Source organism: Hyla sarda, chromosome 7 (assembly GCF_029499605.1).
Source record: "Hyla sarda isolate aHylSar1 chromosome 7, aHylSar1.hap1, whole genome shotgun sequence".
Taxonomy (NCBI): Eukaryota; Metazoa; Chordata; class Amphibia; order Anura; family Hylidae; genus Hyla; species Hyla sarda.
This window is the reverse complement of record NC_079195.1, coordinates 146312489-146340449: the sequence shown is the minus strand read 5'-3', so window position 1 is coordinate 146340449 and position 27961 is coordinate 146312489. Positions and strand designations below refer to the sequence as shown.

Genomic DNA, 27961 nt, shown 5'->3' with positions numbered 1-27961 from the left:
TTGAGTACCATATTAAAAATGGCCTCCAGGGTTATTTTCAGATCCTCCTCCTGAGTTGCCTCAGGAAGTCCTCTTATCCTAATATTGTGTCTTCTGCCTCTATTGTCAAGGTCTTCAAGGTGACGTTGATAGTCACAGAGACACTGGTGTTGGGCTGAGACAGTGGACTGCAAGGAAGAAATATAGCGGCGGGTGTCAGCATGTTCTTCCTCTAGATCGTCAACCCTTTTGGCAACACCTTTAATGTCTTGTCTCACATTAGATATTTCGGATTTAAGTTATTCTTTAACATCTTTCAAATATCCGGCCAGATCATCTTTTGTGGGGAGAAGTTGTAGGAATTTCTTCCAGTCTTGATCATCTTCACCTCAGTGATTCCCTTTGTCAGAGTCTGGGGTGTGAGGAGACCAGGAAGATTTATCCTGCTTTTTCCCATGAGGAGACATAGGTGTAGTATGAGGTTCCATGTCACAGTGTAATTGGGTTGACAGTGACCTTTTAGCTTGAAGGGTTGGTTCTCTAGGAAATCTCTGTTCTTTAGGAGCCGAGTCAGATAAGTTAGTGTGTCTGACTTGGGTTAGTTTAGGTGAGGAAGTCTCTGTTTGGAAATGATCTGCAACTTCCAGATCAGACATTAATATTTGTTGCGATTGGCTTCTGGTCAGTTGTCTTGTGAGATATATTTCTTGCCTGTGAGGACCTGTAGTATGGGAAACAGAACTTAGGCGTGAAGGAGACGGAGGTTCACTTCTGGTTTCTAATTGATCCTGTAAGGAGGTTGCAAGGGAGTTAAAACGGTTATCATTGGCAAACTTAGAAGTCAACCGGGAGGAATCCGTTGGTTTTGGCTTCCTATGTGAGCGTTTAGTGCCACCCATGAAGAATGGCCCATGGGAATAAAGATGTAATATAATATGGAGATGCTGCACAGTATTGGAGGGTGTAGTACAAAAAACAACCAGTAGATGGCGTCCAGAAGTAGACAGTGGAGAAAAAAAGTGAAATCCACAAAAAAAAAAAAAAAAAAAAAATTATCTGATGTTCAATTGGGTATAAAGGTATTATAAAGTTTCCAGGTAGTGGATGTCATATTGTAGATAATATAGGCAGTCTCTGAAGTGGAGTAATAGGTTGTTATTATAAAAGACCAGGAGTATCAATGCAGCAGATTATAAACTCCCAGGATAAGGACTTTGTATGGCAGCTTGTTAACCTTATTTATGCCCAATGTCCCAGAGGAACAGGTTCTCACTTCTGTCAGAAGATGCAGCAGTAAGCAGTGTGATCTGAGGGAAGGAGAGTCCGTTTCAGATGTAAACAGGAGAAGAGGCTGAATCACTACTCTCGGCTCAGAGAGGGGAGTGTGGGGCCGTCTGTGTGGAGCACAGATATGGCTGATTTAGTGTTCCTTAATTCTGTCCCTGCTTCAAGTATTGTGGGAGCACTGGCAGATTGTAAGTATTCTTATATGAGACGGGAGGCAGATCCCTGAGCTAATTGCAGGCAGGGAAGGAGCGTGACCGGAGGGGAGCAACAGCCACCTTAAATGGATGCAGGAGAGTGTGTCACAGCTCTCGGCAGAGAGCGTGGCTAGTGGGGCTTCCTGTGCTGAGGTCAGTTATGACTGGTCCTGTGCTCCTTACCTCTGTCCCAGACTTAGGAAATGTGTGAGCTCCAATGTACCGCCGGGGTCTTTATGGCAGGAGTCTTTACAGGAGGGATCTTCACAGCAGGCGTGAGGGAGAGGCAGCGAAGTCTCTTTGTCGGGTTCCTATGGGACTCCGGTCCACACGAGTGGCGCAGTCAGAGCACTCAGCTGGAAGAAGAAGCTCCGGGCAAGATGGAGTGGGACTGCAGGGGGTCTCTGGTCTCACAGTCTGGAAGATCAGCAGCAGCTCCCTCTCTTCAATGGTCAGTAGGTAGGACTAATGTGGAAGGCCAGATGAGACTTCTTGTTCAAAAATAATGTAGTTTTGTGGGCTTTAACCTCGTTTTGTAGCTGTGAGGAGACGGAGCTCACCCCAGGCACGTCTCACTCCATGGACTTCCGGCCACGCCCCCCCCGGTTATTTAGTTTCTAAAGTGACTGTTAAGTAGTTAAAGAATGAAGGCTGAGCTCTGACAATTATTGGAAAAAATAATAGAATAGTGGTGAATATATATGTTATAATTGTTTTATGATATCAGACACATATTGATATGGTTTGACTATTTACTTTTATTTCTTGTTTGTTACTTTACATTTCTTTTGTAATGGATATGCAATGCATTCTAAAAACTTTTTTTTAAAATATTTTAAAAATAAATAAATACAAATGAAAAATTCCTTAGCCCCATAAGGAAAATGGACGTAAATGTATGTCCTGGTGCACTGGTACTTAATGAACCTGGGCGTACATTTATGACAGGTACATGAAGTGAGCAAAGTAGCTGTGCTCCCTTCATGCACGGCAGATTCTGACTGCTATTAGCAGGGACTTGCTGGTAATGGCGGACAGCATTGATCGCATTGATGTCCACCATTAACCTTTCAAATAGCGTAATCAATACTAATCATGGCATCTGATGCATTATTGGGGCTCGGGGGATGCATCAGACCACCGGCGGCATAATAGCTTCAGGAATTGTAGCTCCAGGAATTATGCCCAGCTTTCTGGGCTACGCCATTTGCGCAACTCCCATTAAAGTCAATGCCTAATTTCCCTGCTTTCAGCTTTATCGACTACCCCTATGGCTGGAAAGGCAAATTGTCAAGATTGGAAATCTCTTATAATTTCATGGGTTCACTTATTGCCCCTCCATCTGCACGGTGTATGTTTCCAATAAAAGACAGTACATCATATCCACATAACAGCTGTATGTTCTGCCTTGATGGTATCTGTGCTGTACATGTGTGTCTGTTGTATTACTAAAACTTAATCTCTGCAAGTTTAGAAGGACAAATAGAACATGCTGTACAGGGAGAGACAAGCTGCCTGGACTGTTCTCTGTCTAATTTATTTTACAGTGTGTAATTAGATATTTGCACCTGATCACTATTCACGGTGACAAACTACACAGTCAAAAACAAAGACAATTTGATTGTGCATCAAAAAAACATATGGTGCTTCGACTTTAGGTTTAACATAGACAGCTGCTCCCTGTATCGCAAGGTACTTAGAAGGCTCTCCTGTAGTCCAGTACATTAGGCAAATTCCACAATACAAATATAATTTAGAGCACATTAAATAAGTAAACACACTCTACAGTAGATTAGCGAACATGGTAAACAAGAGTTCTATCAATGTCAAGTCTACAATGGCATATGCTTTCGAGTCCTACTAATCTGTGTTAATGTGTTATGGCTGAAACATATTTAAGGTCTACAGTAAAGTTACTTTTTAAGGAAACATATGGAATTATGTTAGAAATAAATTTTACGTTCATGCTATCAATCACATAGTACATGGTTTACTCCTATTGAAAATCTTAGACGTTTGAACACGTGGTCACAGGAATTCACATTTATTTAACCACATTTTATTGTACTGCTTAGCTTTTTTAATCATTAATGTCTATATATTTAACCCCTTAACCCCTTAAGGACCGGAGGTTTTTCCGTTTTTGCATTTTCGTTTTTTGCTCCTTGCCTTTAAAAAATCATAACTCTTTCAAATTTACACCTAAAAATCCATATGATGGCTTATTTTTTGCGCCACCAATTCTACTTTGTAATGACATCAGTCATTTTGCCCAAAAATCTATGGTGAAGCGGGAAAAAAAATCATTGTGCGACAAAATTGAAAAAAAAACGCTGTTTTGTAACTTTTGGGGGCTTCCGTTTCTACGTAGTACATTTTTCGGTAAAAATGACACCTGATATGTATTCTGTAGGTCCATACAATTAAAATGATACCCTACTTATATAGGTTTGATTTTGTCGGACTTCTGGAAAAAATCATAACTACATGCAGGAAAATTAATACGTTTAAAATTGTCATCTTCTGACCCCTATAACTTTTTTATTTTTCCGTGTATGGGGCGGTATGAGAGCTCATTTTTTGCGCCGTGATCTGAAGTTTTTAACGGTACCATTTTTGCATTGATAGGACTTATTGATCACTTTTTATTCATTTTTAAATGATATAAAAAGTGACCAAAAATGCACTATTTTGGACTTTGGAATTTTTTTGCGCGCACGCCATTGACCGAGCGGTTTAATTAATGATATATTTTTATAATTCGGACATTTCCGCACGCGGTGATACCACATATGTTTATTTTTATTTTTATTTACACTGTGTTTTTTTTTTTATTGGAAAAGGGGGGTGATTCAAACTTTTAATAGGGGAGGAGTTAAATGATCTTTATTCACTTTTTTTTTTCACTTTTTTTTTGCAGTGTTATAGGTCCCATAGGGACCTATAACACTGCACACACTGATCTTCATTATTGATCACTGGTTTCTCATAAGAAACCAGTGATCAACGATTCTGCCGGATGACTGCTCATGCCTGGATCTCAGGCACTGAGCAGTCATTCGGCGATCGGACAGCGAGGAGGCAGGAAGGGGCCCTCCCGCTGTCCTGTCAGCTGTTCGGGATACCGCGATTAGCCGCGGCTATCCCGAACAGCCCGACTGAGCTAGCCGGGAACTTTCACTTTCACTTTTAGCCGCGCGGCTCAGCTTTGAGCGCGCGGCTAAAGGGTTAATATCGCGCGGCGCCGCGATCGGCGCTGCGCGCTATTAGAGGCGGGTCCCGGCTTCACTATGACGCCGGGCCCGCCATGATATGACGTGGGGTTACTGTGTAACCCCGCGTTATATCGGAAGAGCAGGACCAAGGACGTACCGGTACGTCCTTGGTCCTTAAGGGGTTAAGGACATGTGCTGTAAATGTACAGCACTGCTTAGCGCTACATAGCGCACAGCACCGTACATTTACAGTGTGGCTGTGATGCAAGCACAGGAGCTGTGCTCGCTTTATTCATGGCGAGTCATGGTGGCTGTCAGTAGCCACGGACCTGCCGGTAATGGCAGACATCAGCGATTGTGCTGATGTCTGCCATTAACCCCTCAGATGCCTTGATCAATACAGGGGATCAGATGAGCCAAGATGGTAGATGGAGGTCCCCTCACCTGCCTCCATCTCCTGGGGTCTTCAGCACTGATCTGCCTTCCAGCAGACCAGAGCAGAAGATTGCCGATAATACTGACTAGTGCTATGCCCTATGCATAGCACTGAACAGTATTAGCAATCTGATGATTGCTCTAAATAGTCCCCTATGGAGACTAAAAAAGTGTAAAATAAATGGAAAAAAAAGTTTTTTAAAAAGTAATTATTTTTAGAAGCCCCTCCCCCAATAAAGTTTGAAATCACCCCTCTTCCCCATATTAATACAAAAAAGCATTAATAAAAACTATACAAAATAAACATATTTGGTATCTTCATGTTCATAAATGTCTGAACTATAAAAATAAAATGTTAATGATCCCCTATGGCGAATGGCGTAAATGTAAAATGAAATTAAAAAAAATAAAAATTCAGCTTTTTTGTCACATCAAACTGAATTTTTTTTTTTTATAAAAAGTGATCAAAAAGTTACATATGCACAAAAGTGGTGAAAAAAAAAATACAGATCATGGCGCAAAAAATTAGCCTGCACACATCCATCCCTAACTACAGAAAAATAAGAAGGTTAGAGGTGGTGAAAACAGGGCAATTTTAAACTTACTGATTTTGTAAAAAAAAAGTTTGAGATATTTCAAAAGCAGTAAAATAATAGAAATGTATGTAACCATTGGGTATCATTTTTATCGTATTGACCCAGAAAATAAAGAAAACGTAATTTTTACCATAAAGTGTACAGCGTGAAAAATAACCTGCCCCCCCCCCCCAAATTAGCAACATTATGATTTCCATTTACATTTCCTGACACAAAAAATATTTTTGTGGGGTTTACCATACATTTTTGTGTAAAATGAGTGATGTCATTACAAAGTACAACTGGTTATGCAAAAATCAAGCCCAAATATGGGTCTGTGATGGAAATATAAAAGAGTTATAGATTTTAGAATGCGAGGAGGAAAAAACGAACACGCAAAAATAAAATTGGCCTGGTCCTTAAAGGGGTACTCCGGCCCTAATACATCTTATCCTTTGGATAGGGGATAAGATGTTTGATCACGGGGGTCCCACTGCTGGGGACCCCCGCAATCTGTTATTGCACACCCTCCTTTGTGAGCTCTCTGCAGCACTGGAGGCTCTGAGTATGTGGAGGCACTGGAGGCTCGGAGTACCCCTTTAAGGTCAAAATGGGCTGTGTCCTTAAGGGGTTAAGTTTGCAAGTGTCTAAACATAAGACATTTTTAGTAAATCTGCGTCATTGTGTAAGCATCTGTAAAAAAAGGAGAAAAAATAATTGAATCTCTGTTAATATGAAGTTTATACCAACATGGTACTTATGAGAACTATACATCTCACAAAAAAGTCCCCTTCATAAGGCAGCACTGTAACACCAAAACAAATACTGTATATACTCGAGTATAAGCTGACCTGAATATAAGCGTAGGCCCCTAATTTGACCCCAAAAACCCAGGAAAAGTTATTGACTCGACTATAAGCCTAGGGTGGGAAATATATCATCCCCCCCATGTCATCATCCAGACCCCCGTCATTAACACCCCGTCATCATCCAGACCCCCGTCATCATCACCCTGTCATCATCCAGACCCCCGTCATCATCACCCTGTCATCATCCCCCCCTCATCATCACTGCCTGTCAATCTCTTCAATCAGTGGTCTTCAACCTGTGGACCTCCAGATGTTGCAAAAACTACAACTCCCAGCATGCCCGGAGAGCCATCGGCTGTCCAGGTATGCTGGGAGTTGTAGTTTCAAAACATCTGGAGGTCCGCAGGTTGAAGACCACTGCCGGGCCTTCGTCATCATCCAGACCCCCGTTTTAGTTTTCTACTCACCTCCCCTCCGTGGGAAGGAAGGGTGAGCTGGTCAGGGCCATCTATGCTGCAGGGACCGTCCGGTGGAAAGGGTTAGTCGTTCCGGGCTGTCCATCTTCACCGGGAGGCCCTCTTCTCCGCTCCTGGCCAGCCACGGACTAGTGATGTTGCCTTGACGACGACGCACAGGGACGTTAATGCGCAGGGATGTACCTGTGCGTCGTCATCAAGGCAACAACACTAGTCCAGGGCTGGCCCAGAGCGGAGAAGAGGGCCTCCCGGTGAAGATGGACAGCCCGGAACGACTAACCCTCCCCACCGGACGGTCCCTGCAGCATAGATGGCCCGGATCAGCTCCCCCTTCCTTCCCACCGAGGGGAGGTGAGTAGAAAACTAAAGGGGGGTCTGGATGATGACGAAGGCCCGCCGCAGTGGTCTCCAACCTGCAGACCTCCAGATGTTTTGAAACATCTGGAGGGCCACAGGTTTAAGACCGCGGAGAGTTCACTCGAGTATAAGCCGAGTATAAGTGCTGAAAAACTCGGCTTATATTCGAGTATATACGGTAATTTACAAATGCATATCACATTGCTCATTGGACCATGGTTGTGGAAAAACAGCAAAGCTACATTGCAAAACAGTTGCCATGTGTCAAGGAAAAAAATTATGAACTGTGATCCCGTCTCAGAGGCTCATAGTCTGAGTTAATGACATCTTGAGAGTAGGGAAATATAATTTTCAGTTGGGCCACAATATATCATTGCTAAGTGAATTCAGGATCCCCTTTATAAGTCAGAATAGAAAACTACTACTAATAAGCATTTTCTCAATGCTGAGCTTATCCATGTATTACATGGGCAACTATTATTTTTTTAATAGAACATTTACAAACTATATATGATACTATACTATATATGATAGCAATGACAGCAGCTACCGCTGAGATCTTGACAAGGCTTGGTGACCCCCAACATAAAATATTTCAAAATCTTATGATTACCTTTTTTAACTATTCAAGCAACCTAGGCTTTTAGAAGGCTCCTGGCGTGTACGGTTGCATAAAATCCATGGGCTGATCATTTACAATTCAAACAATAAGAGTGAGGGTTCAACTCACAAGAGCTTACAATCTATGAGGGAAGTAAAAAAAGCAAAAAGAATCAGGCTAAGGAGTACAATAGGCCTAGATATTTGTTTTGGGCCATTATAAAAACTTTGGTTGCTGTGAATTACTCTGATTGGACAGGATTGTGTATTCCAGAGAATTAGTCTAGAGACGTCTGGAAGACAAAAATGAGAAATTCAGATTAATTTATTTATGAAGTATACTAGAATATTGGCATTAACACAATACACTGTGTTATGTTGGCCCCCTGTTTCGCTGAACTTTCTTGTGTCTGCGTAATACAAAGACCTTGCTGCTCAACCAATCAGTGGTCATAGCAGTGTCCTATCTCATTTATTAGCATAGTATAGTTTTTAGTTTTTGTTTTTTTCTTCTATTTACTGGGCCCTGAGCACAGTTAAAAATATCACACTATTATGATACTTAGTGAACACCATACAAAATAAATTAATAAGTAAATAAATAAATAAAGAACATAATAAATAAATAAATAAATGCCCATTGCTGTAATGTATGTGTTTTTTTCAAATAACATAAGGAAGATACTTTAATTGAAGGCACCTGACGTAAACACCATTGATGCAATTAAAACCACAAACTTATGTATATTCCCATGGTGGATGTCGGTTCAATAGTAGTGCTGAATATAGCGGTGGTGCTAGGAAAATGTAGACATTGAAAAATAATAATAAAAAAGAGAAGTCCTGCAACTCACCGCTATGAAATGAATTAGCGTAGTAGGGCCGCCATTGATCACCAGGATGGTGCGGGAAGCCAAGAGGCTACAAACTGGTAGGTTTCATGCATCTGCACGAAACCTACCGGTTTGTAGCCTCTGAGCTTCCCGCACCATCCCAGAGATCCATGGAGGCCCTACTGCGCTGATTCATTTCATAGCGGAAAGTTGCAGGACTTCTCTTTTTTATTATTATGTATGTGTTTTTCTGCCATACAAAAAATGTGTAATATAGATAAATAAAAAGTCTGATCAATCCCACAAACGGCATAATCTGCAAAAGACAAACCTTCTCACTAGCCAAATTTTTTTTATAAAAATGATATCAATTTGTAATCACTATAACTGTACTGAAGGCACACACCCCATTCTTTTCTATAAGGGCATTTGAGATGTCCGAGTTTTGTTCATGGGTCTCTTTGGCACTATGTAGTAAAACACTTCAAAAATATTCAGCTCACCTCCGCTGTGCAAGTGATTATAATGGAAACGGTAGAGAAGAAATCTCCATCCAACACTGCTAAAATGTCAACGACACACCATTGTGCTACACACTGCTCAGTTAGAATGTGTATTCTAGCTGAGTAGTGTGTTGCATGGTGGTGTGTTGTCTCCATTATATGCTGTTTTAAAGGAATTCAATAAACGTGGACATTTTAGCAGTGCCGAATCGAGATTTCTTCTCTTTGGTACTCCCATGGAAATGAACGAAGCACATGCCGTCAACAGCATGGGCTCCTCTCATAGAGCTGGACTCTCATTCTGGAGATTACTAGGGGTCCCAACATTCAGATTCTCCATTATCAGACACTTATCCTCTATCATCTGATCAAACACAAATTTGTATTTTTTTTCCATTCCACACCTCAAATTATATTTTCTAATGCATTATACAGTAAATTAAATAGTAAGTTATTCTGCAAAAAAAGTCCTATGCCAATGAAAAATAAAATAGATATGGCTCCTGGAAGATTGGAATGAAGAAAATAACAAAAGTCAAGTAGAAATCTCTTCATAGTTCAATGAAAAGATCTGCAGTACAATTACTGTAGGAGTGATTGAGCAGAACATTAGCCAAATTGTGTAGAATTGGAAAACAATTATGTTGGTAATATTTAAAGTAGTTAAGTATTATACACGTCTTACATAAGCATAAATACATTTTGTGTTTTCCATTCATACCTGATCATAGCTGTGGTGCTTTTATTATTTTATAACAACTAATTAATGTATTTAAGGGGATTAGCTAAGACGCTGCGCTACTCTTGAAATAACATACATGGCATGGAATTTGGCCAACAATCTTGTTTAGATTACATTAGTCATTTTGTATCTAAATAAGTTAAGTAGTTTCCATTTGAGAAATAAGCTACACTAGTAAAACTGCAAATATTTGTTTTTATAAGTGTAAAAGGTTGGAATATTCTAGCATTGCATAAAAAACTGCAAAAACTTTAAGTAACAGAAAATACAAGTAGGGCCATAGTTTTTCCAGTATTAGGCATAACATACCAGCAGAGCTACTGTCAATACATTTAGAGGCTTTAAGGGCAACGCTGTTAAGGGGACAAGATATGATTTACGATATTCATACAAGAATGTTGATATTTAGCATGTGGGCTTAATTATTATTCCAAGATCATTTCTCCTATATGGACATATACCATATTAGTTTCTATGCAACCCTGATATAAGCATTTTACTTATTTATCCATTTTTTATATCTTGAGAGTTACCCTTTTTATCTCTAGTTGCCTTGCCTATTGTTTGTTATTGTTAATATATAATGTATAGTTTAACCCCTTAAGGACACAGCCCATTTTGACCTTAACTCCTTAAGGACCCGGGCTTTTTCCGTTTTTTCATTTTCAATTTTTCCTCCTTAACTTTAAAAAAATCATAACTTTCACCTAATCATAATTTTCACCTAAAATTACATATAATGGCTTAATTTTTGCGTCACTAATTCTACTTTGTAATGACATTAGTCATTTTACCCAAAAATCTACGGTGAAACGGGAAAAAAAATCAATGTGCGACAAAATTTATGAAAAAACACTATTTTGTAAGTTTTGGGGGCTTCTGTTTTTACGCAGTACATTTTTTGTCAAAAATGATACCTTATCTTTATTCTGTAGGTCCATGCGGTTAAAATGATACCCTACTTGTATAGATTTGAATTTGTATCACGAATACATGCAGGAAAATTTATACGTTTAAAATGGTAATCTTTTGACCCCTATAACTTTTTTATTTTTCTGTGTTCAGGGCGCTTTGAGGACTCATTTTTTGCGCCGTCATCTGAAGTTTTTAGCGGTACCATTTTTGTTCTGATCAGACTTTTTGATCACTTTTTATTCACTTTTTTGTGGTATAAAAAGTGATCAAAAATGAACTATTTTGGACTTTGGAATTTTTTTGCGCGTACGCCATTGAACGAGCGGTTTAAAAAGCGGTATATTTTTATAATTCGGACATTTCCGCACGCGGCGATACCACATATGTTTATTTTTATTATTATTTACATAATGTTTTTTTTTTTTTTTTTTTTTTTACTTTTATTAGGGGAAGGGATAATTGAAAGGGTTAATGATTTTTTTACACTTTTCTTATGCAATATTATAGCTCCTATAGGGGGCTATAACATTGCATGTACTGATCTTTTACACTGATTGATCCATCTCCATAGGAATGGACCAATCAGTGTTTTCGGCGATTGAATGCTCAAGCCTGGATCTCAGGCTTGAAGCATTCATTCGGCGATCGGACAGCACAGGAGAAGGTAAGAAGACCTCCTCCTGTGCTACAGCTGTTCGGGATGCCGCGATTATACCGCGGCGATCCCGAACAGCTCCCTGAGCTAACCGGCACATTTTACTTTCGTTTTTAGCCGCACGGCTCAGCTTTGAGCGCGCGGCTAAAGGGTTAATAGCGCGCGGCACAGCGATCAGTGCCGCTCGCTATTAGAGGCGGGTCCCGGCTTCACTATGACGCCAGGCCCGCCGCGATATGATGCGGGGTCACCGTGTGACCCCGCGTTATATCGCAGGACCGGGACTCATGACATACGCATACGTCATGGGTCCTTAACCCCTTAAGGATGCAGGACGTAAATGTACGTCCTGGTGCGGTGGTACTTAACGCACCAGGACGTACATTTACGTCCTAAGCATAACCGCGGGCATCGGAGCGATGCCTGTGTCATGCGCGGCTGATCCCGGCTGCTGATCGCAGCCAGGGACCCGCCGGCAATGGCCGACGCCCGCGATATCGCGGGCGTCCGCCATTAACCCCTCAGGTGCCGGGATCAATACAGATCCCGGCATCTGCGGCAGTGCGCGATTTGAATGAATGATCGGATCGCCCGCAGCGCTGCTGCGGGGATCCGATCATTCATAACGCCGCACGGAGGTCCCCTCTCCTTCCTCCGTGCGGCTCCCGGCGTCTCCTGCTCTGGTCTGTGATCGAGCAGACCAGAGCAGAAGATGACCGATAATACTGATCTGTTCTATGTCCTATACATAGAACAGATCAGTATTAGCAATCATGGTATTGCTATGAATAGTCCCCTATGGGGACTATTCAAGTGTAAAAAAAAATTTAAAAAAATGTGAAAGTAAAAGTAAAAAAAAAGTGAAAAATCCCCTCCCCCAATAAAAAAGTAAAACGTCAGTTTTTTCCTATTTTACCCCCAAAAAGCGTAAAAAACATTTTTTATAGACATATTTGGTATCGCCGCGTGCGTAAATGTCCGAACTATTAAAATAAAATGTTAATGATCCCGTACGGTTAACGGCGTGAAGGAAAAAAAAAAGTCCAAAATTCCTACTTTTTCAATACATTTTATTAAAAAAAAAATGATAAAAAATGTATTAAAAGTTTTTTATATGCAAATGTGGTATAAAAAAAAAGTACAGATCATGGCGCAAAAAATGAGCCCCCATACCACCGCTTATACGGAAAAATAAAAAAGTTAGGGGTCATCAAAATAAAGTGATTATAAACGTACTAATTTGGTTAAAAAGTTTGTGATTTTTTTTAAGCGCAACAATAATATAAAAGTATGTAATAATGGGTATCATTTTAATCGTATTGACCCTCAGAATAAAGAACACATGTCATTTTTACCATAAATTGTACGGCGTGAAAACAAAACCTTCCAAAATTAGCAAAATTGCGTTTTTCGTTTTAATTTCCCCACAAAAATAGTGTTTTTTGGTTGCGCCATACATTTTATGATATAATGAGTTATGTCATTACAAAGGACAACTGGTCGCGCAAAAAACAAGCCCTCATCCTAGTCTGTGGATGAAAAAATAAAAGAGTTATGATTTTTAGAAGGCGAGGAGGAAAAAATGAAAACGTAAAATTTAAATTGTCTGAGTCCTTAGGGCCAAAATGGGCTGAGTCCTTAAGGGGTTAAAGAGGTTAAAGGGGTACTCCGGTGAAAAACTTTTTTTTTTTTTTTTAAACAACTAGTGCCAGAAAGTCAAACAGATTTGTAAATTACTTCTATTAAAAAATCTTAATCCTTCCTGTACTTATTAGCTGCTGAATACTACAGCGGAAATTATTTTCTTTTTGAAACACAGAACTGTCTGCTGACATCACTAGCACAGTGCTCTCTGCTGACATCTCTGTCTATTTTTTGAACTGTCCAGAACAGCATATGTTTGCTATGGGGATTTCCTTTTACCTTGGACAGTTCCTAAAAATGGACAGAGATGTCAGCAGAGAGCACTGTGCTCATGATGTCAGCAGACAGCTCTGTGTTTCAAATGGAAAAGAATTTCCACTGTAGTATTCAGCAGCTAATAAGTACAGGAAGGATTAAGATTTTTTTTAATAGAAGTAATTTACATATCTGTTTAACTTTCTGGCACCAGTTGATTTAAAAAAAAAAAGTTTTTCCACCGGAGTACCCCTTTAAGAACACAGCTGTTTTTTTGCAAATCTGACCACTGTCACTTTAAGCATTAATAACTCTGGGATGCTTTAACTTATGAATTTGATTCTGAGATTGTTCTTTTGTGTTCTTTGTTCTTTCATATTCTACTTTATGGTAAATTTTCGTCGATACTTGCATTATTTCTTGGTGAAAAAATCCCAAATTTCATGAAAAATTTGAAAATTTTGCATTTTTCGAACTTTGAATCTCTCTGCTTGTAAGGAAAGTAGACATTCCAAATAAATTTTATGTTGATTCACATATACAATATGTCTAGTTTGTGGTTGCATCATAAAGTTGACAAGTTTTTACTTTTTGAAGAAATTAGAGGGCTTTTTAGTTTAGCAGCAATTTTCAAATTTTTAAAAATTTGTAACCCTATTTCTCTCGAGTAAGGATATACCTCATATGTGGAAATAAAGTGTTCTGCAGGCGCAGTAGAGGGCTCAAAAGGGAAGGAGCGACAATGGGATTTTTGAGAGCAAATTTTGCTGAAATGGTTTTTGGGCATATCTCATTTAGGAAGCTCCCATGGTGCCAGAACAGCAAACAAAACAAAAAACACATGGCACACTCTTTGGAAAATTACATCCCTCAAGGAATGTAACAAGGGGTACAGTGAGCCTTAACACCCCACAGCAGTTTGATGAATTTTCACTAAAGTTGGATGTGAAAATGAAAAATTTTATGTTTTTTCACTAAAATGCTGGTGCAACCCCAAATTTACAATTTTTACAAGGTGTAATAGGAGAAAAAGACCCCCAAATTTGCAACACAATTTCCTCTGAGTATCGACATACCCCATATGTGGATATAAAGTGCTCTGTGGGAAAACTACAATGCTCAGAATAGAAGGAGTGCCATTTGGGCTTTGGAGAGAGAATTTGGTTGGAATAGAAGTTGGGGGCCATGTGCGTTTACAAAGCCCCCGTGCTACCAGAATAGAGGACCCACCCACATGTGACCCCATTTTGGAAACTACATCCCTCACAAAATGTAATAAGGAGTGCAGTGAGCATTTACACCCCACTGGTGTTTAACAGATTTTTTGAACAGTGGGCTGTGCAAATGAAAAAAAAAAATTCATTTTCAAGGACCGCTGTTCAAAAAATCTGTCAGACACCTGTGGGGTGTAAATGCTCACTGTTCCCCTTATTACATATCGTGAGGGGTGTAGTTTCCAAAGTGGGGTCACATGTGAGGGGGGTCCACTGTTCTGGCAGCATGGGGGCTTTGTAAATGCACATGACCTTCAATTCCAGCCAGATTCTCTCTCCAAAATCCCAATGGCACTCCTTCTCTTCTGAGCATTGTAGTTCGCCCACAGAGCACTTTACATATACATATGGGATATTTTCATACTCAGAAAAATTGGTGTTACAAATTTTGGGGGGCTTTTTCTCCTAATACCCCTTGTGAAAATAAAAACTTTGGGGTAACACCAGCATTTTAATGAAAAAAAAACAGATTTTTCATTTTCACGTCCAACTTTAATGGAAACTTGTCAAACACCTGTGGAGTGTTAAGGCTCACTATACCCCTTGTTACGTTACGTGAGGGGTGAAGTTTCCAAAATGGGGTCACATGTGGGTGATTTTTTTTTTGAGTTTATGTCAGAACTGCTGTAACTATCAGCCACCCCTGTGCAAATCGCCAATTTAAGCCTGAAATGTACATGGTGTGCTCTCACTTCTGAGCCATGTTGTGCGCAAGCAGAGCACTTTACACCCACATATGGGGTATTTACGTAGTCAGGAGAAATTGTGTTACAAATTTTGGGGGTCTTTTTTTCCTTTTACCTCTTGTAAAAATGAAAAGTATGGGGCAACACCAGCATGTTAGTGTAACATTTTTTATTTTTTTACACTAACATGCTGGTGTAGACCCCAACTTTACCTTTTCATACGGGGTAAAAGTAGAAAAAGCCCTGCAAAATTTGTTAGGCAATTTCTCCTGAGTACGGAGAAACCCTTTATATGGCCCTAAACTTTTGCCTTGAAATACGACAGGGCTCTGAAGTGAGAGAGCGCCATGCGCATTTGAGGACTTGCAAAGGGACGGACACGGCAGTGTTCAGCAAACAGGGTGCCTCCAGCTGTTGAAAAACTCCCAGCATCCCAGTCATTGGCTGTCCGGCAATACTGAGAGTTATTTTGCAAAAGCTGAAGGCTCCGTTTTGGAAACACTGCCGTATGAGACCTTTTTAATTTTTATTGGGGACCAGTGAAAGGGTGTATATATGTAGTGTTTTACCCTTTATTATCTGTTAGTGTAGTGTAGTGTAATGTAGTGTTTATAGGATACGTTCACATTAAAGCGGGAAACTCGCTGTAAACCCGCCCGTGTGAATATACCCTGTACATTCACATGGGCGGGGGCTTACCTTCAACTGTTGCAAAATTACAACTCCCAGGATGCACTGACAGACTGTGCATGCTGGGAGTTGAAGTTCTGCAACAGCTGGAGGCACACTGGTTGGGAAACACTAAGTTAGGTAACAGACTACCGCAGTGTTTCCGCACCAGTGTGCCCCCAGCTGTTGCAAAACTACAACTCCCAGCATGCATGTTCTGTCAATGCATGCTGGGAGTTGAAGTTTTGCAACAGCTGGAGGCGCAAGGGTTGGGAAACACTGAGTTAGGAAACAGACAATGTGCCTCCAGTTGTTGCAAAACTACAACTTCCAGCATGCTCGGAGCGCCGTCGCCATCTTTACCCCGCTCTGCCTGGACTTCCAGCGGCGGGCAGAGTGGGGATCTCAACTTTGACCCCCCCTGCCCTGCGATTCGCCAGTCAGTCGGCTAATCACAGTGAATTGGAGAAGGTGGCACTCCTGATTGGATGATTGATTCCGATCATCCCTATTTTCTGGGCTATCGGGTCGCCAGAATTGCCCGGCGAATCATGGCGATCACTGACAAGGGGGGGGGGTTTGTCAGGACCCCCCCTGGGCGATATGCCAGGATAGCTGCTGATAGACATCAGCAGTCATCCCATTCCGATCACCGCGTACGGAAACGCGGTGATCAATCAATGCAGCACCGTAAATGTAGGGCACTGTGCGCAAAATGACACTTTGTAGTGCCATACATTTACGCAGCTCATTGTTAAGGGGTTCAATTCCTAATATTATATACAGTATATTACTCTCATGTCAGACATAAAGTTCCCTTCTTTGGCATCTGGGACTGCACCACCAGCCTTTATTCAATGTTTGCCACAATAATGAATGTTATTGTGTGCCTCGTACTAATTTAAGAGCACCTATCATGTCTAGCTACCAATATTTCTCTCACAAATACCTTATTTTTGCTGCTCACTTGATTTATCATTCTGTGCTTTAGAGAGGTAAATCCATCTCTTGCTCTTACTCTGCATGAATCATATTCCTCTCAGAGTCTGCTGTGCAGAGCTGGGTTTCTTCATCCAATCACTTCAGGCTGCTCTGTAACCCCTTCCTGACTAGTTTCATGTTACAGTCTGATAAGACAGGAGTGAGCAGAGAGTACTGCTAGTCCTACCCTTACCTACTGGACTTTGTCCCAGCCTGTGCTTACATTTTTGTAAATAAATACATTTTTATGATGTTTATTAGAATGGTTAAAGGGTACCTGTAACCTAACAAAACTTTGAATATATTGTTGCTTATGTAATTATATGTGCTTGCCCTGTTTGCTGTTCAGTTTGTTGTTAACCCATTGTGCCCTGACCTGCTCTCTGACTATTGTACTGTGTTGCTTTATTACTTTTACATATTTTTTTTCCTTTTATATAAATATTATTTTTATTTTCATATTTGTTTTTAATACAGATTCGCAAAACAAGAATTTAACCTCCCCCCATCCCCCTTACCCTTTGCTTTACTTTGAATGTAGTCTTTTCTGTTGTGTTTACTACCAGGTGTTTATACAAATTTGCTACTATTTTTTTTTCCCTATTTTGTTATCAACAATTTTTTCTAGTATACCCCTGAGAGTCTCTACACCAGTTTCCAAAATTTCAAATATACTTTTAAACTTCCCTTGGAAACCTTCAAATATATATCTCAACAATCCATCATTCCCCCAACCAATAAACCAAGCAAGTTGGGTGGCTAAAAAATAATTTTTTATGTCGGGGAACGATAATCCACTTATATCTTTTTGTACACAAAGGTATTCCACCTTTATTCTTGTATGCTTACTCCCCCAAATTAAGGAGTTAAAAATAGCAATAATTTGCTTAAATATTTGATCACGTAACCATATGGGAGTCCCACAGAACAAATATAGCAGTTTTGGAATTATTATAGATTTTATAAGCACCATTTTATCTGCTTTAGAAATTGGTATCTTATTCCAGGCTATAGCCTTCCTTTCCACTTCCCTTATCACCAGGAAGGTATTTAATTGATGCAACTCCTGTAGACTCCTTGATATCTGTATCCCTAGGTATAACAATTTTTCATTCTCTATATCTGGCCCTAATGGCATCAAAATCGATTTTTCACAATTTATGGTCAATCATGAGTATTTTCCAAATATTTATATTTTTTCCATAACCAAGGGTATTTAAGATAGAGCAGAAGGTCATCCGCATATAGGGATATTTTATCCCTTTCACCCTCCGCTCTAAAATTTTCTATCTTTGGGTCATCTCTTATCTGGGTTGCTAGGGGTTCAATAAACAGGGAGAACAAAAGAGGGGACAATGGGCAACCCTGTTGGGTCGCCCAAGAGAGAGAAATCCATCTTGAGGAGTCTCCATTCACCTCTACAATTGCTTCTGCGTTCTTATACTTTATTTTTACCATTTTAATAAATTCCTCCCCTATGCCAAATGATCTCATTGCCCCCCACAAGTATTCCCACTCCACCCTGTCAAAGGCATTTGCCGTATCCAAAGACAGGATGGAGATGGACCCTTTCTCTCCATTCATTTGCATATTTGTGTATAATCTCCTAAAATAAAATTTGCCCATAAATTCTGGGATAAACCCATTCTGATCTTTATCAATTATTTTACTAATTATTTTTTAAGCCTATTTGCTATTAGTCTAGCATATACAGTCATGGCCGTAAATGTTGGTACCCCTGAATTTTTTTCTAGAAAATTAAGTATTTCTCACAGAAAAGGATTGTAGTAACACATGTTTTGCTATGCACATGTTTATTACCTTTGTGTGTATTGGAACTAAACCAAAAAAGGAAGACAAAAATTCAAATTGGACATAATGTCACACCAAACTCCAAAAATGGTCTGGACAAAATTATTGGCAACCTTAACTTAACATTTGGTTGCACACACTTTGGAAAAAATAACTGAAATAATCTGCTTCCTATAGCCATCAATAAGCTTCTTACACCTCTCAGCCGGAATGTTGGACCACTCTCCCTTTGCAAACTGCTCCAGGTCTCTCTTATTGGAAGGGCGCCTTTTCCCAAAAGCATTTTTAAGATCTCTCCACAGGTGTTCAATGGAATTTAGATATGGACTCATTGCTGGCCACTTCAGAACTCTCCAGAACTTTGTTGCCATCCATTTCTGGGTGATTTTTAATGTATGTTTGGGGTCACTGTCCTGCTGGAAGACCCAAGCTCTCAGACGCAAACCCAGCTTTCTGACACTGGGCTGTACAGTGCGACCCAAAATCCGTTGGTAATCCTTCATGATGCCTTGTACACATTCAAGGCACCCAATGCCAGAGGCAGCAAAACAACCCAAAACCTCATTGAACCTCCACCATATTTCACTGTAGATACAGTGGGGATAAAAATTTGTATTAATGTGCATAAAGAAACCTAGGAAATATGGAAAAATGTCCAAAAGGCATTAAATTACAGATTAGACATTCTTATAATATGTTAACAAATGTTAGATTTTATTTCCATCATTTACACTTTCAAAATAACAGAAAACAAAAAAAATGGCATCTGCAAAAGTTTGGGCACCCTGCAGAATTTATAGCATGCACTGCCCCCTTTGTCTAGAAATCTGAAACTGAAAATAGTTGACGCTCACAAAGCTGGAGAAGGCTATAAGAAGATAGCAAAACATTTTCAGATGTCAATATCCTCTGTTCGGAATGTAATTAAGAAATGGCAGTCATAAGGAACAGTGGGAGTTAAACTAAGATCTGGAAGACCAAGAAAAAATATCAGACAGAACAGCTCACAGGATTGTGAGAAAAACAATTTGAAACCCATGTTTGACTGCACAATCCCTCCAGAAAGATCTGTCAGACACTGGAGTTGTGGTACACTATTCCACTATAAAGAGATGCTTGTACAGAAAACCTCTTCTATGTCCTCACCACAAAAATCAGCGTTTGAACTTTGCAAATGAACATATAGACAAGCCTGATGCATTTTGGAAACAAGTTCTGTGGACCAATGAGGTTCAAATTGAAATTTTTGGCCGGAATGAGCAAAGGTACGTTTGGAGAAGAAGGGGAACAGAATTTAATGAAAAGAACCTCTGTCCAACTATTAAACATGGGGGTGGATCAATCATGCTTTGGGGTTGTATTGCAGCCAGTGGCACAGGGAACATCTCACGAGTAGAAGGAAAAATGGATTCAATACAATTTCTGCAAATCTTGGATGCTAACTTGATGCCATCTGTGAAAAAGCTGAAGTTAAAGACAGGATGTCTTCTAGAAATGGATAATGATCCTAAACACACCTCGAAATCCATGGGGGATTACATCAAGAGCGTAAACTGAAAGCTTTGCCATGGCCTTCACAATCTCCTGACCACAACATAATTGAAAATCTATGGATAGACCTTAAAAGAGCCGTGTGTAACAGACAGCCCTGAAATCTCAAAGAACTGGAAGACTTTTGTAAGGAAGAATGGGCAAAGATACCTCAAATAAGAATTCAAAGACTCTTGGCTTGCTACAAAAAGTGTTTACAAGCTGTGATATTTGCCAAAGGGGGCAGTACAAGATATTAAAGGGGTATTCAAGGCAAAACCTTTTTTTATATATATCAACTGGCTCCGGAAAGTTAAACAGATTTGTAAATTACTTCTATTAAAAAAATCTTAATCCTTACCATAGTTATTAGCTTCTGAAGTTTCTGTCTAACTGCTCAATGATGATGTCACGTCCCGGGAGCTGTGCATGATGGGAGAATATCCCCATAGGAACTGCACAGCTCCCAGGATGTGAGTCATCAGAGAGCAGTTAGACAGAAAACAACAACTCAACTTCAGAAGCTAATAACTATTGGAAGGATTATTATTCTTTAATAGAAGTAATTTACAAATCTGTTTAACTTTCCAGAGCCAATTGATATATAAAAAAAAAAGTTTTGGCCTGAAATACCCCTTTAACACTGCAGGGTGACCAAACTTTTACAGACACCATTTTTTTGTTTTCTGTTATTTTGAAAATGTAAATGATGGAAATAAAATCTAACTTTTGTTGACATATTATAAGAATGTATAATCTGTAATTTGATGCCTTTTGGAGATTCTTCCATCTTTCTTTGGCTTCTTTATGCACATTAATACAAATTTTTACCTGGAGTGCTCAAACTTTTGATCCCCACTGTACTGTGTTTTTTTTCTTTGTAATCATCATTCTGTTTTTGGTAAACAGTAGAATGATGTTGATGTACTTTATCAAAAAGCTCTATCTTGGTCTCATCTGTCCACAAGACGTTTTCCCAGAAGGATTTTGGCTTACTCAAGTTCATTTTGGCAAAATGTAGTCTTGCTTTTTTATGTCTGTGTCAGCAGTGGGGTCCCCCTGGGTCTCCTCTAAAAGCATTTAATACAATTTAAATTTCGAAGGATGGTTCGCTCTGACACTGATGCTCCCTGAGCCTGCAGGACAGCTTGAACATCTTTGGAACTTGTTTGGGGCTGCTTATCCACCATCCGGACAATCCTGTGTTGACACCTTTCTTCAATTCTTCTCTTCCGTCCACGCCCAGGGAGATTAGCTACAGTGCCCTGGGTTGCAAACATTTTGATAATGTTGGGCACTGTGGACAAAGGCACATCTAGATCTCCGGAGATGGACTTGTAACCTTGAGATTGTTGATATTTTCCCACAAGTTTGGTTCTCAAGTCCTCAGACAGTTCTCTTCTCCTCTTTCTGTTGTCCATGCTTACTGTGGCACACACAGACACACAATGCAAAGATTAAGTGAACTTCTCCCCTTTTTATCTGCTTTCAGGTGGGATTTTTATATTGTTCACACCTGTTACTTGCCCCAGGCGAGTTTAAAGGAGCATCACATGCTTGAATCAATCTTATTTTTCCACAATTTTGAAGGGTGGCAATAATTTTGTCCAGACCATTTTTGGAGTTTGGTGTGACATTATGTCCCATTTGCTTTTTTTCCTCCCATTTTTTGTTTAGTTCATATACACACAAATGGAATAAACATGTGTATAGCAAAACATGTGTTATTGCAATCCTTTTCTGTGAGAAATACTTCATTTTCTAGAAAAATTTCAGGGGTGCCAACATTTACGGCCATGACTGTATTTTATTATCGGTCTCTATAAGACTCAATTTCCTAAGGGTTTTTGTCAGGTTTCAAGTAAGTATTATTTTAGCTTGGAGCAATGATCTTGGGAAAGTACCATTTTCCAATGCATCTGTCAGTACTCTAAAAAGACAGGGGATAAGATGTTCCTTATATATCTGGTATACTTCATATGGAAATTACTTTTACATTGTTATACCCAACACTTTAGTAGGTTTGGGACTGGCACCATGCATAGGGCAATCCTATTAAGGAGGTGGGTACCACAAAAGAGGTTTGGATGAGCTCAGGGCTGCAGTTATTCCTAAATTATGTGACAAATTTAGAGTTTCTTCTGAAAACCAACGTGTATGACAAATAATATATTTATCAGTCTGATTTGTTAATGGGTAAATCTGTTATTCAGTAATTTGTGTGCTGGAGTCATTACTCAACAGATCTGTGGTACATATCCCGCTGCCTGGGGCCTACATGCTGCCATTTAGATCATTCTGTATATTCCCCACTTATTAAGATATGGACATGTTTGTCTCTGTGCTGGTAGTTCAGGAAGGGATCTATACCCTTCTAATTAAAGTTAAGCACCATTTCGACACTGATCATAATTATCAGAACTGATTTTAGAAAAAGCACGTGTAGAGATTCATCATGTTTTCAACTTTTCTCTAAATTCAATGTATTAAGTAATCACTAACTATAAAAATTGTGTGAAGGTGCAGGTAATACTTAGTTAAAATGTTGCCAAACTCAAGGTTTTCCCGCCTGTCTAAGGTTTTTATGTTGGTGTAGAAAAAGGTTGTACATGTTTTATGGTAAGGATAAGCCATCGCCAGAACTGTCTGACTGCAGCTTATCCCTCGCATTACAGAAACATGCGCATATGGCCATTCGTGTGTATTGGGAGGTCATGAGAGATGACTTTTGGCTGAAGTTGGCTACTTCTAGTAGGGAAATCCCAGAAGAGTAAATAGATATTTCTCATTTTATCAAAGTCTTTGTTAGTGGTACACTAAGACAATTCTCAGAAATGGTTATGTTAAGCTTGCTTTATAAAAAAAATAAAAAATAAAAAAACAGCTTGTTCACTCCTAGTAGATTATATAACTGTACACATGATGAAGTGGTCATAACATGGTACACATTAGGGTCTCCTGTTTCTTTATATTTAACAATTTTGCCTTTATGTATACTAATGGAATATTTGTAAGCCCACATTAGGGATTAAATTACTAACATGCAGCTAGTTTTGAGAGCATTTTTCTACTTGTGTTCCATTTGTTTTTACTTTAGCACACCAGATGCTGAAATTTATGCACTGATGTGGAGCAATTTTAACTGCAGTTAACACAGTTTCCTTAGACTGTACATTCATTTAAAATTTTATATGGTTTAAATAAAGCTTATGGTACCTTTGGATTGCTGGATCCCTTTTCTGCTATTGGTTGGAAAAGCTGCACTTTAAAAATATTCTGGCACTCCTAAAGGGGTACCCTGGTGAAAAATATATATTTTTTTTAATCAACTGGTGCCAAAAAGATTTGGAAATTACTTGTATTTAAACATCCTAATCCTTCCAGTACTTATCAGCTGCTGTATGCTCCACAGGAAGTTCTTTTATTTTTGAATTTCTTTTCTGTTTGATTACAGTGCTCTCTGCTGACACCTCTGTCCATGTCAGGAACTGTCTAGAGCAGAATAGGATTGCTATGGGCATTTGCTCCTACTCTGGACAGTTCCTGATATGGGCAGAGGTGTCAGCAGGGAGCACTAGGATCAAACAGAAAAGACATTGAAAAAGAGAAGAACTTCCTGTGGAACATACAGAAGCTGACAAGTACTGGAAGGATTAAGAATTTTAACCTCTTAAGGACCCATGACATACGCGTACGTCATAAGTCCGCTCCCGATCTATAACGCGGCGCCACGGCCCGGCCTCTAACAACGGCCGGGACCCGTGGCTATTAACCCTTTAGACTCAAAGTTCAAAGTTGACCGCCGCATCTAAAGTGAAAGTGAAAGCATGTCGGTTAGCTCAGGGAGCTGTTCGGGATAGCCGCAGTGAAATCGCGGCATCCCGAACAGCTTACAAGACAGCCGGAGGATCCCCACCTGCCTCCTCGCTGTCCGATCGCCGAATGACTGCTCAGTGCCTGAGATCCAGGCATGAGCAGTCAAGCGGCAGAATCATCGATCAGTGGTTTCTTATGAGAAACCACTGATCAATGTAAAAGATCAGTGTGTGCAGTGTTAAAGGTCCCTATGGGAGCTATAACACTGAAAAAAAAAGTGAAAAAAAAGTGAATAAAGATCATTTAATCCCTTTTGAATCATCCTCCTTTTCCCATAAGAAAAACCCAGTGTAAATAAAAATAAAAATAATCATATATGGTATCGCTGCATGCGAATTATAAAAAATATATCGTTAATTAAACCGCATGGTCAAAGGCGTACACGCAAAAAAATTCCAAAGTCCAAAATAGTGCATTTTTGGTCACTTTTTATATCATGAAAAAATGAATAAAAAGCGATCAGTAAGTCCTATCAATGCAAAAATGGTACCGCTAAAAACTTCAGATCACTGCGCAAAAAATGAGCCCTCATACCTCCCCATCCGCGGAAAACTTAAAAAGTTTTAGGGGTCAGAAGATTACAATTTTAAACATATTAATTTTCCTGCATGTAGTTATGATTCTTTCCAGAAGTACGACAAAATCAAACCTATATAAGTAAGGTATTATTTTAATTGTATGGACCTACAGAATAAGGATAATGTACTACTTAGAAACGGAAGCCCCCAAAAGTTACAAAGCTGCGTTTTTTTTTTTTCAATTTTGTCTCACAATGATTTATTTCTCCGTTTCGCCGTAGATTTTTGGGTAAAATGACTGACATCACTACAAAGTAGAATTGGTGGCGCAAAATTTAAAGAGTTATGATTTTGTAAAGGCAAGGAGGAAAAAACGAAAATGCAAAAACGGAAAAACCCCGGGTCCTTAAGGGGTTAAATAGAAGTAATTTACAAATCTGTCTATCTTCATGGCACGTTGATCAGCACCAGTTGATTTTAAATAAATTATTTTCCACCGGAGTACCCCTTTAAATAGATAATTTACATTACATTAAATAGAAAGATAGATTGATTGATAGATAGATAGATATTTACCAGGATGGTCAAGTTTCCATAATGATATTATACATTAGCTAGATGGAAGTGCTTTTTCAAAGAGAGATTAAAGGGATACTCCAGTGGAAAGGATTTTTTTTTTTAATTAACTGGTGCCAGAAAGTTAAAAGTAATTTACAAATCTGTTTAACTTTCTGGCACCAGTTGATTTAAAAGAAATAAAAATGAAATGTTTTCCACCGGAGTACCCCTTTAACCCCTTAAGGACTAAGGGTTTTTCTGTTTTTGCACTTTCGTTTTTTCCTCCTTACCTTTTAAAAGTGATTACCCTTTTCCACCTAAAAATCCATATTATGGCTTATTTTTTGCGTCACCAATTCTACTTTGCAGTGACATTATTCATTTTACCCAAAAATTCACAGCAAAATGCAAAAAAAAACATCATTGTGCGACAAAATCGAAGAAAAAACGCCATTTTGTAACTTTTGGGGGCTTCCGTTTCTACGCAGTGCATATTTAGGTAAAAATGACACCTTACCATTATTCTGTAGGTCCATACGGTTAAAATGATACCCTACTTATATAGGTTTGATTTTGTCGTACTTCGGAAAAAAATCATAACTACATGCAGGAAAATTTATACGTTTAAAAATGTCATGTTCTGACCACTATAACTTTTTTATTTTTCCACGTATAGGGCGGTATGGGAACTCATTTTTTGCGCTGTGATCTGAAGTTTTTATCGTATGATTTTTGTTTTGATTGGACTTTTTGATCACTTTTTATTCATTTTTTAATGGTATAAAAAGTGACCAAAATACGCTTTTTTGGACTTTGGAATTTTTTTACGTGTACGCCATTGACCGTGCGGTTTAATTACAAATATATTTTTATAGTTCGGACATTTACGCACGCAGCGATACCACATATGTTTATTTTTATTTACACTGTTTTATTTTTGTTATGGTAAAAGGGGGGGGGGGTGATTCAAACTTTTATTAGGGAAGGGGTTAAATGACCTTTACTAACACTTTTTTTTTAAACTTTTTTTTACAGTGTTATAGGTCCCATAGGGACCTATAACACTGCACACACTGATCTCTTACACAGATCACTGGCATGTATTAACACACCTGTGATCAGTGTTATCGGCGCTTGACTGCTCCTGCCTGGATCTCAGGCACAGAGCAGTCATTCGTCGATCGGACACCGAGGAGGCAGGTAAGGGCCCTCCGGTGTCCTGTAAGCTGTTCGGGATGCCGCAATTTCACCGCCGTGGTCCCAAACAGCCCGACTGACTAGCCGAGATACTTTCACTTTCACTTTAGAAGCGGCGGTCAGCTTTGACCGCCGCTTCTAAAGGGTTAATACCGCACATTGCCGCGATTGGTGATGTGTGGTATTAGCCGCAGGTCCCGGCAGTTGATGAGCGCCGGGACGACGCGATGTGATGCGGGGTTGCAGCGCGACCCCGCTTCATATCGCGGGAGTCTGCGTAGGACATAAATATACGTCCTGCGTCGTTAAGGGGTTAAAGGTCACAAAACAGATTATGCACATTGATTAAAGGTTATCATATGTGATGTGGGATGATAGGTGGATCTTTGGTATGTTGCATATCTTCAGAATATGTTACATCTTAATATACACTAAACCAAATCAGCTGTAATCTTTGCACACCATAGGATGACTCACAGTTGTTGCTCATTCTTGTAGCATTCTCATGTAATATCAAAATGATTTGCATACAAAGAAAGCTATTGTGGATATATTCAAATAGGCAAACAAAGACAGCTTTTAAAAAGTCAAGACTGCAGCTTCACAAATCATAAATATGGAAATAAGTGACTATTACTGTTTTATTATTTTTCTTCTTTTTTTGTCAGATTGTAACTTGTTCAAGGTGTTCTATGAAGTAAAACTGCTTTGATGTGCTTATTGTAAAACAATTCCCCCTTTTGAAAATGAATGTGCTTTTGCTTGCAGAGAGTGAAGAGGTATACCAACAGCAGATCCTGTCAATTTCCTGCATCGTCTTTGGCATTGTATCCGTGGGTTTGATTTGTGCCGCATTCTACTGCAGAACAAAGTAAGATGCATTATTTGGCTTTGATCTAGATATTGTGCATTGAGAGTACCTAAATACAGTTTGCCTGTAGGACTTGAACTGTTGCATTCACAATGAACAATTCAAATAACAAATGACTACAAAGTGCACAAATGTATAGATTATTACTTAAACAATAGCAAATGGTGCTTAAAATTTAAGCTTTATACCTGCACTCACTTTTTTGACAACTTAAAGTGTGCCTTTCATAATGCAAAAAGAAAAGGGAAATGTTACTCAGTACCTAATCCTGATCATGTACATATCATTTTTATGTGTCTATGACCTACATATCCCTAACAAATAGCATTTATATGTTGCTCACTTGCTTTGTGTTCTTGCCTTCTGAAGGGGGCATGTCCATCTCTTTCCCTCCCTTCCCTCTAAGTCTGGGAGCAGCCTGACAGTCTGCAAATCACTGCACTCTGTAACCCTTTCCTCTCTGGGCAGTCTGCAAATCACTGCACAGTAGTTTTTATGAGTACATTTTCTATCTG

General features: G+C 39.4%; 1 protein-coding gene across 2 annotated transcripts in view; it reads left to right on the top strand.

Annotated features, from left to right (window-relative positions):
- The window catches only part of NRG3 (neuregulin 3), a 1092025-nt gene that overhangs the window by 976853 nt on the left and 87211 nt on the right, over positions 1-27961 (top strand). For both annotated transcript variants that reach the window (XM_056530934.1, XM_056530933.1), the window contains exon 5: positions 27344-27446. In XM_056530934.1, coding sequence (XP_056386909.1) covers positions 27344-27446 — 103 coding nt within the window. The remainder of the gene's footprint in view (positions 1-27343; positions 27447-27961) is intronic.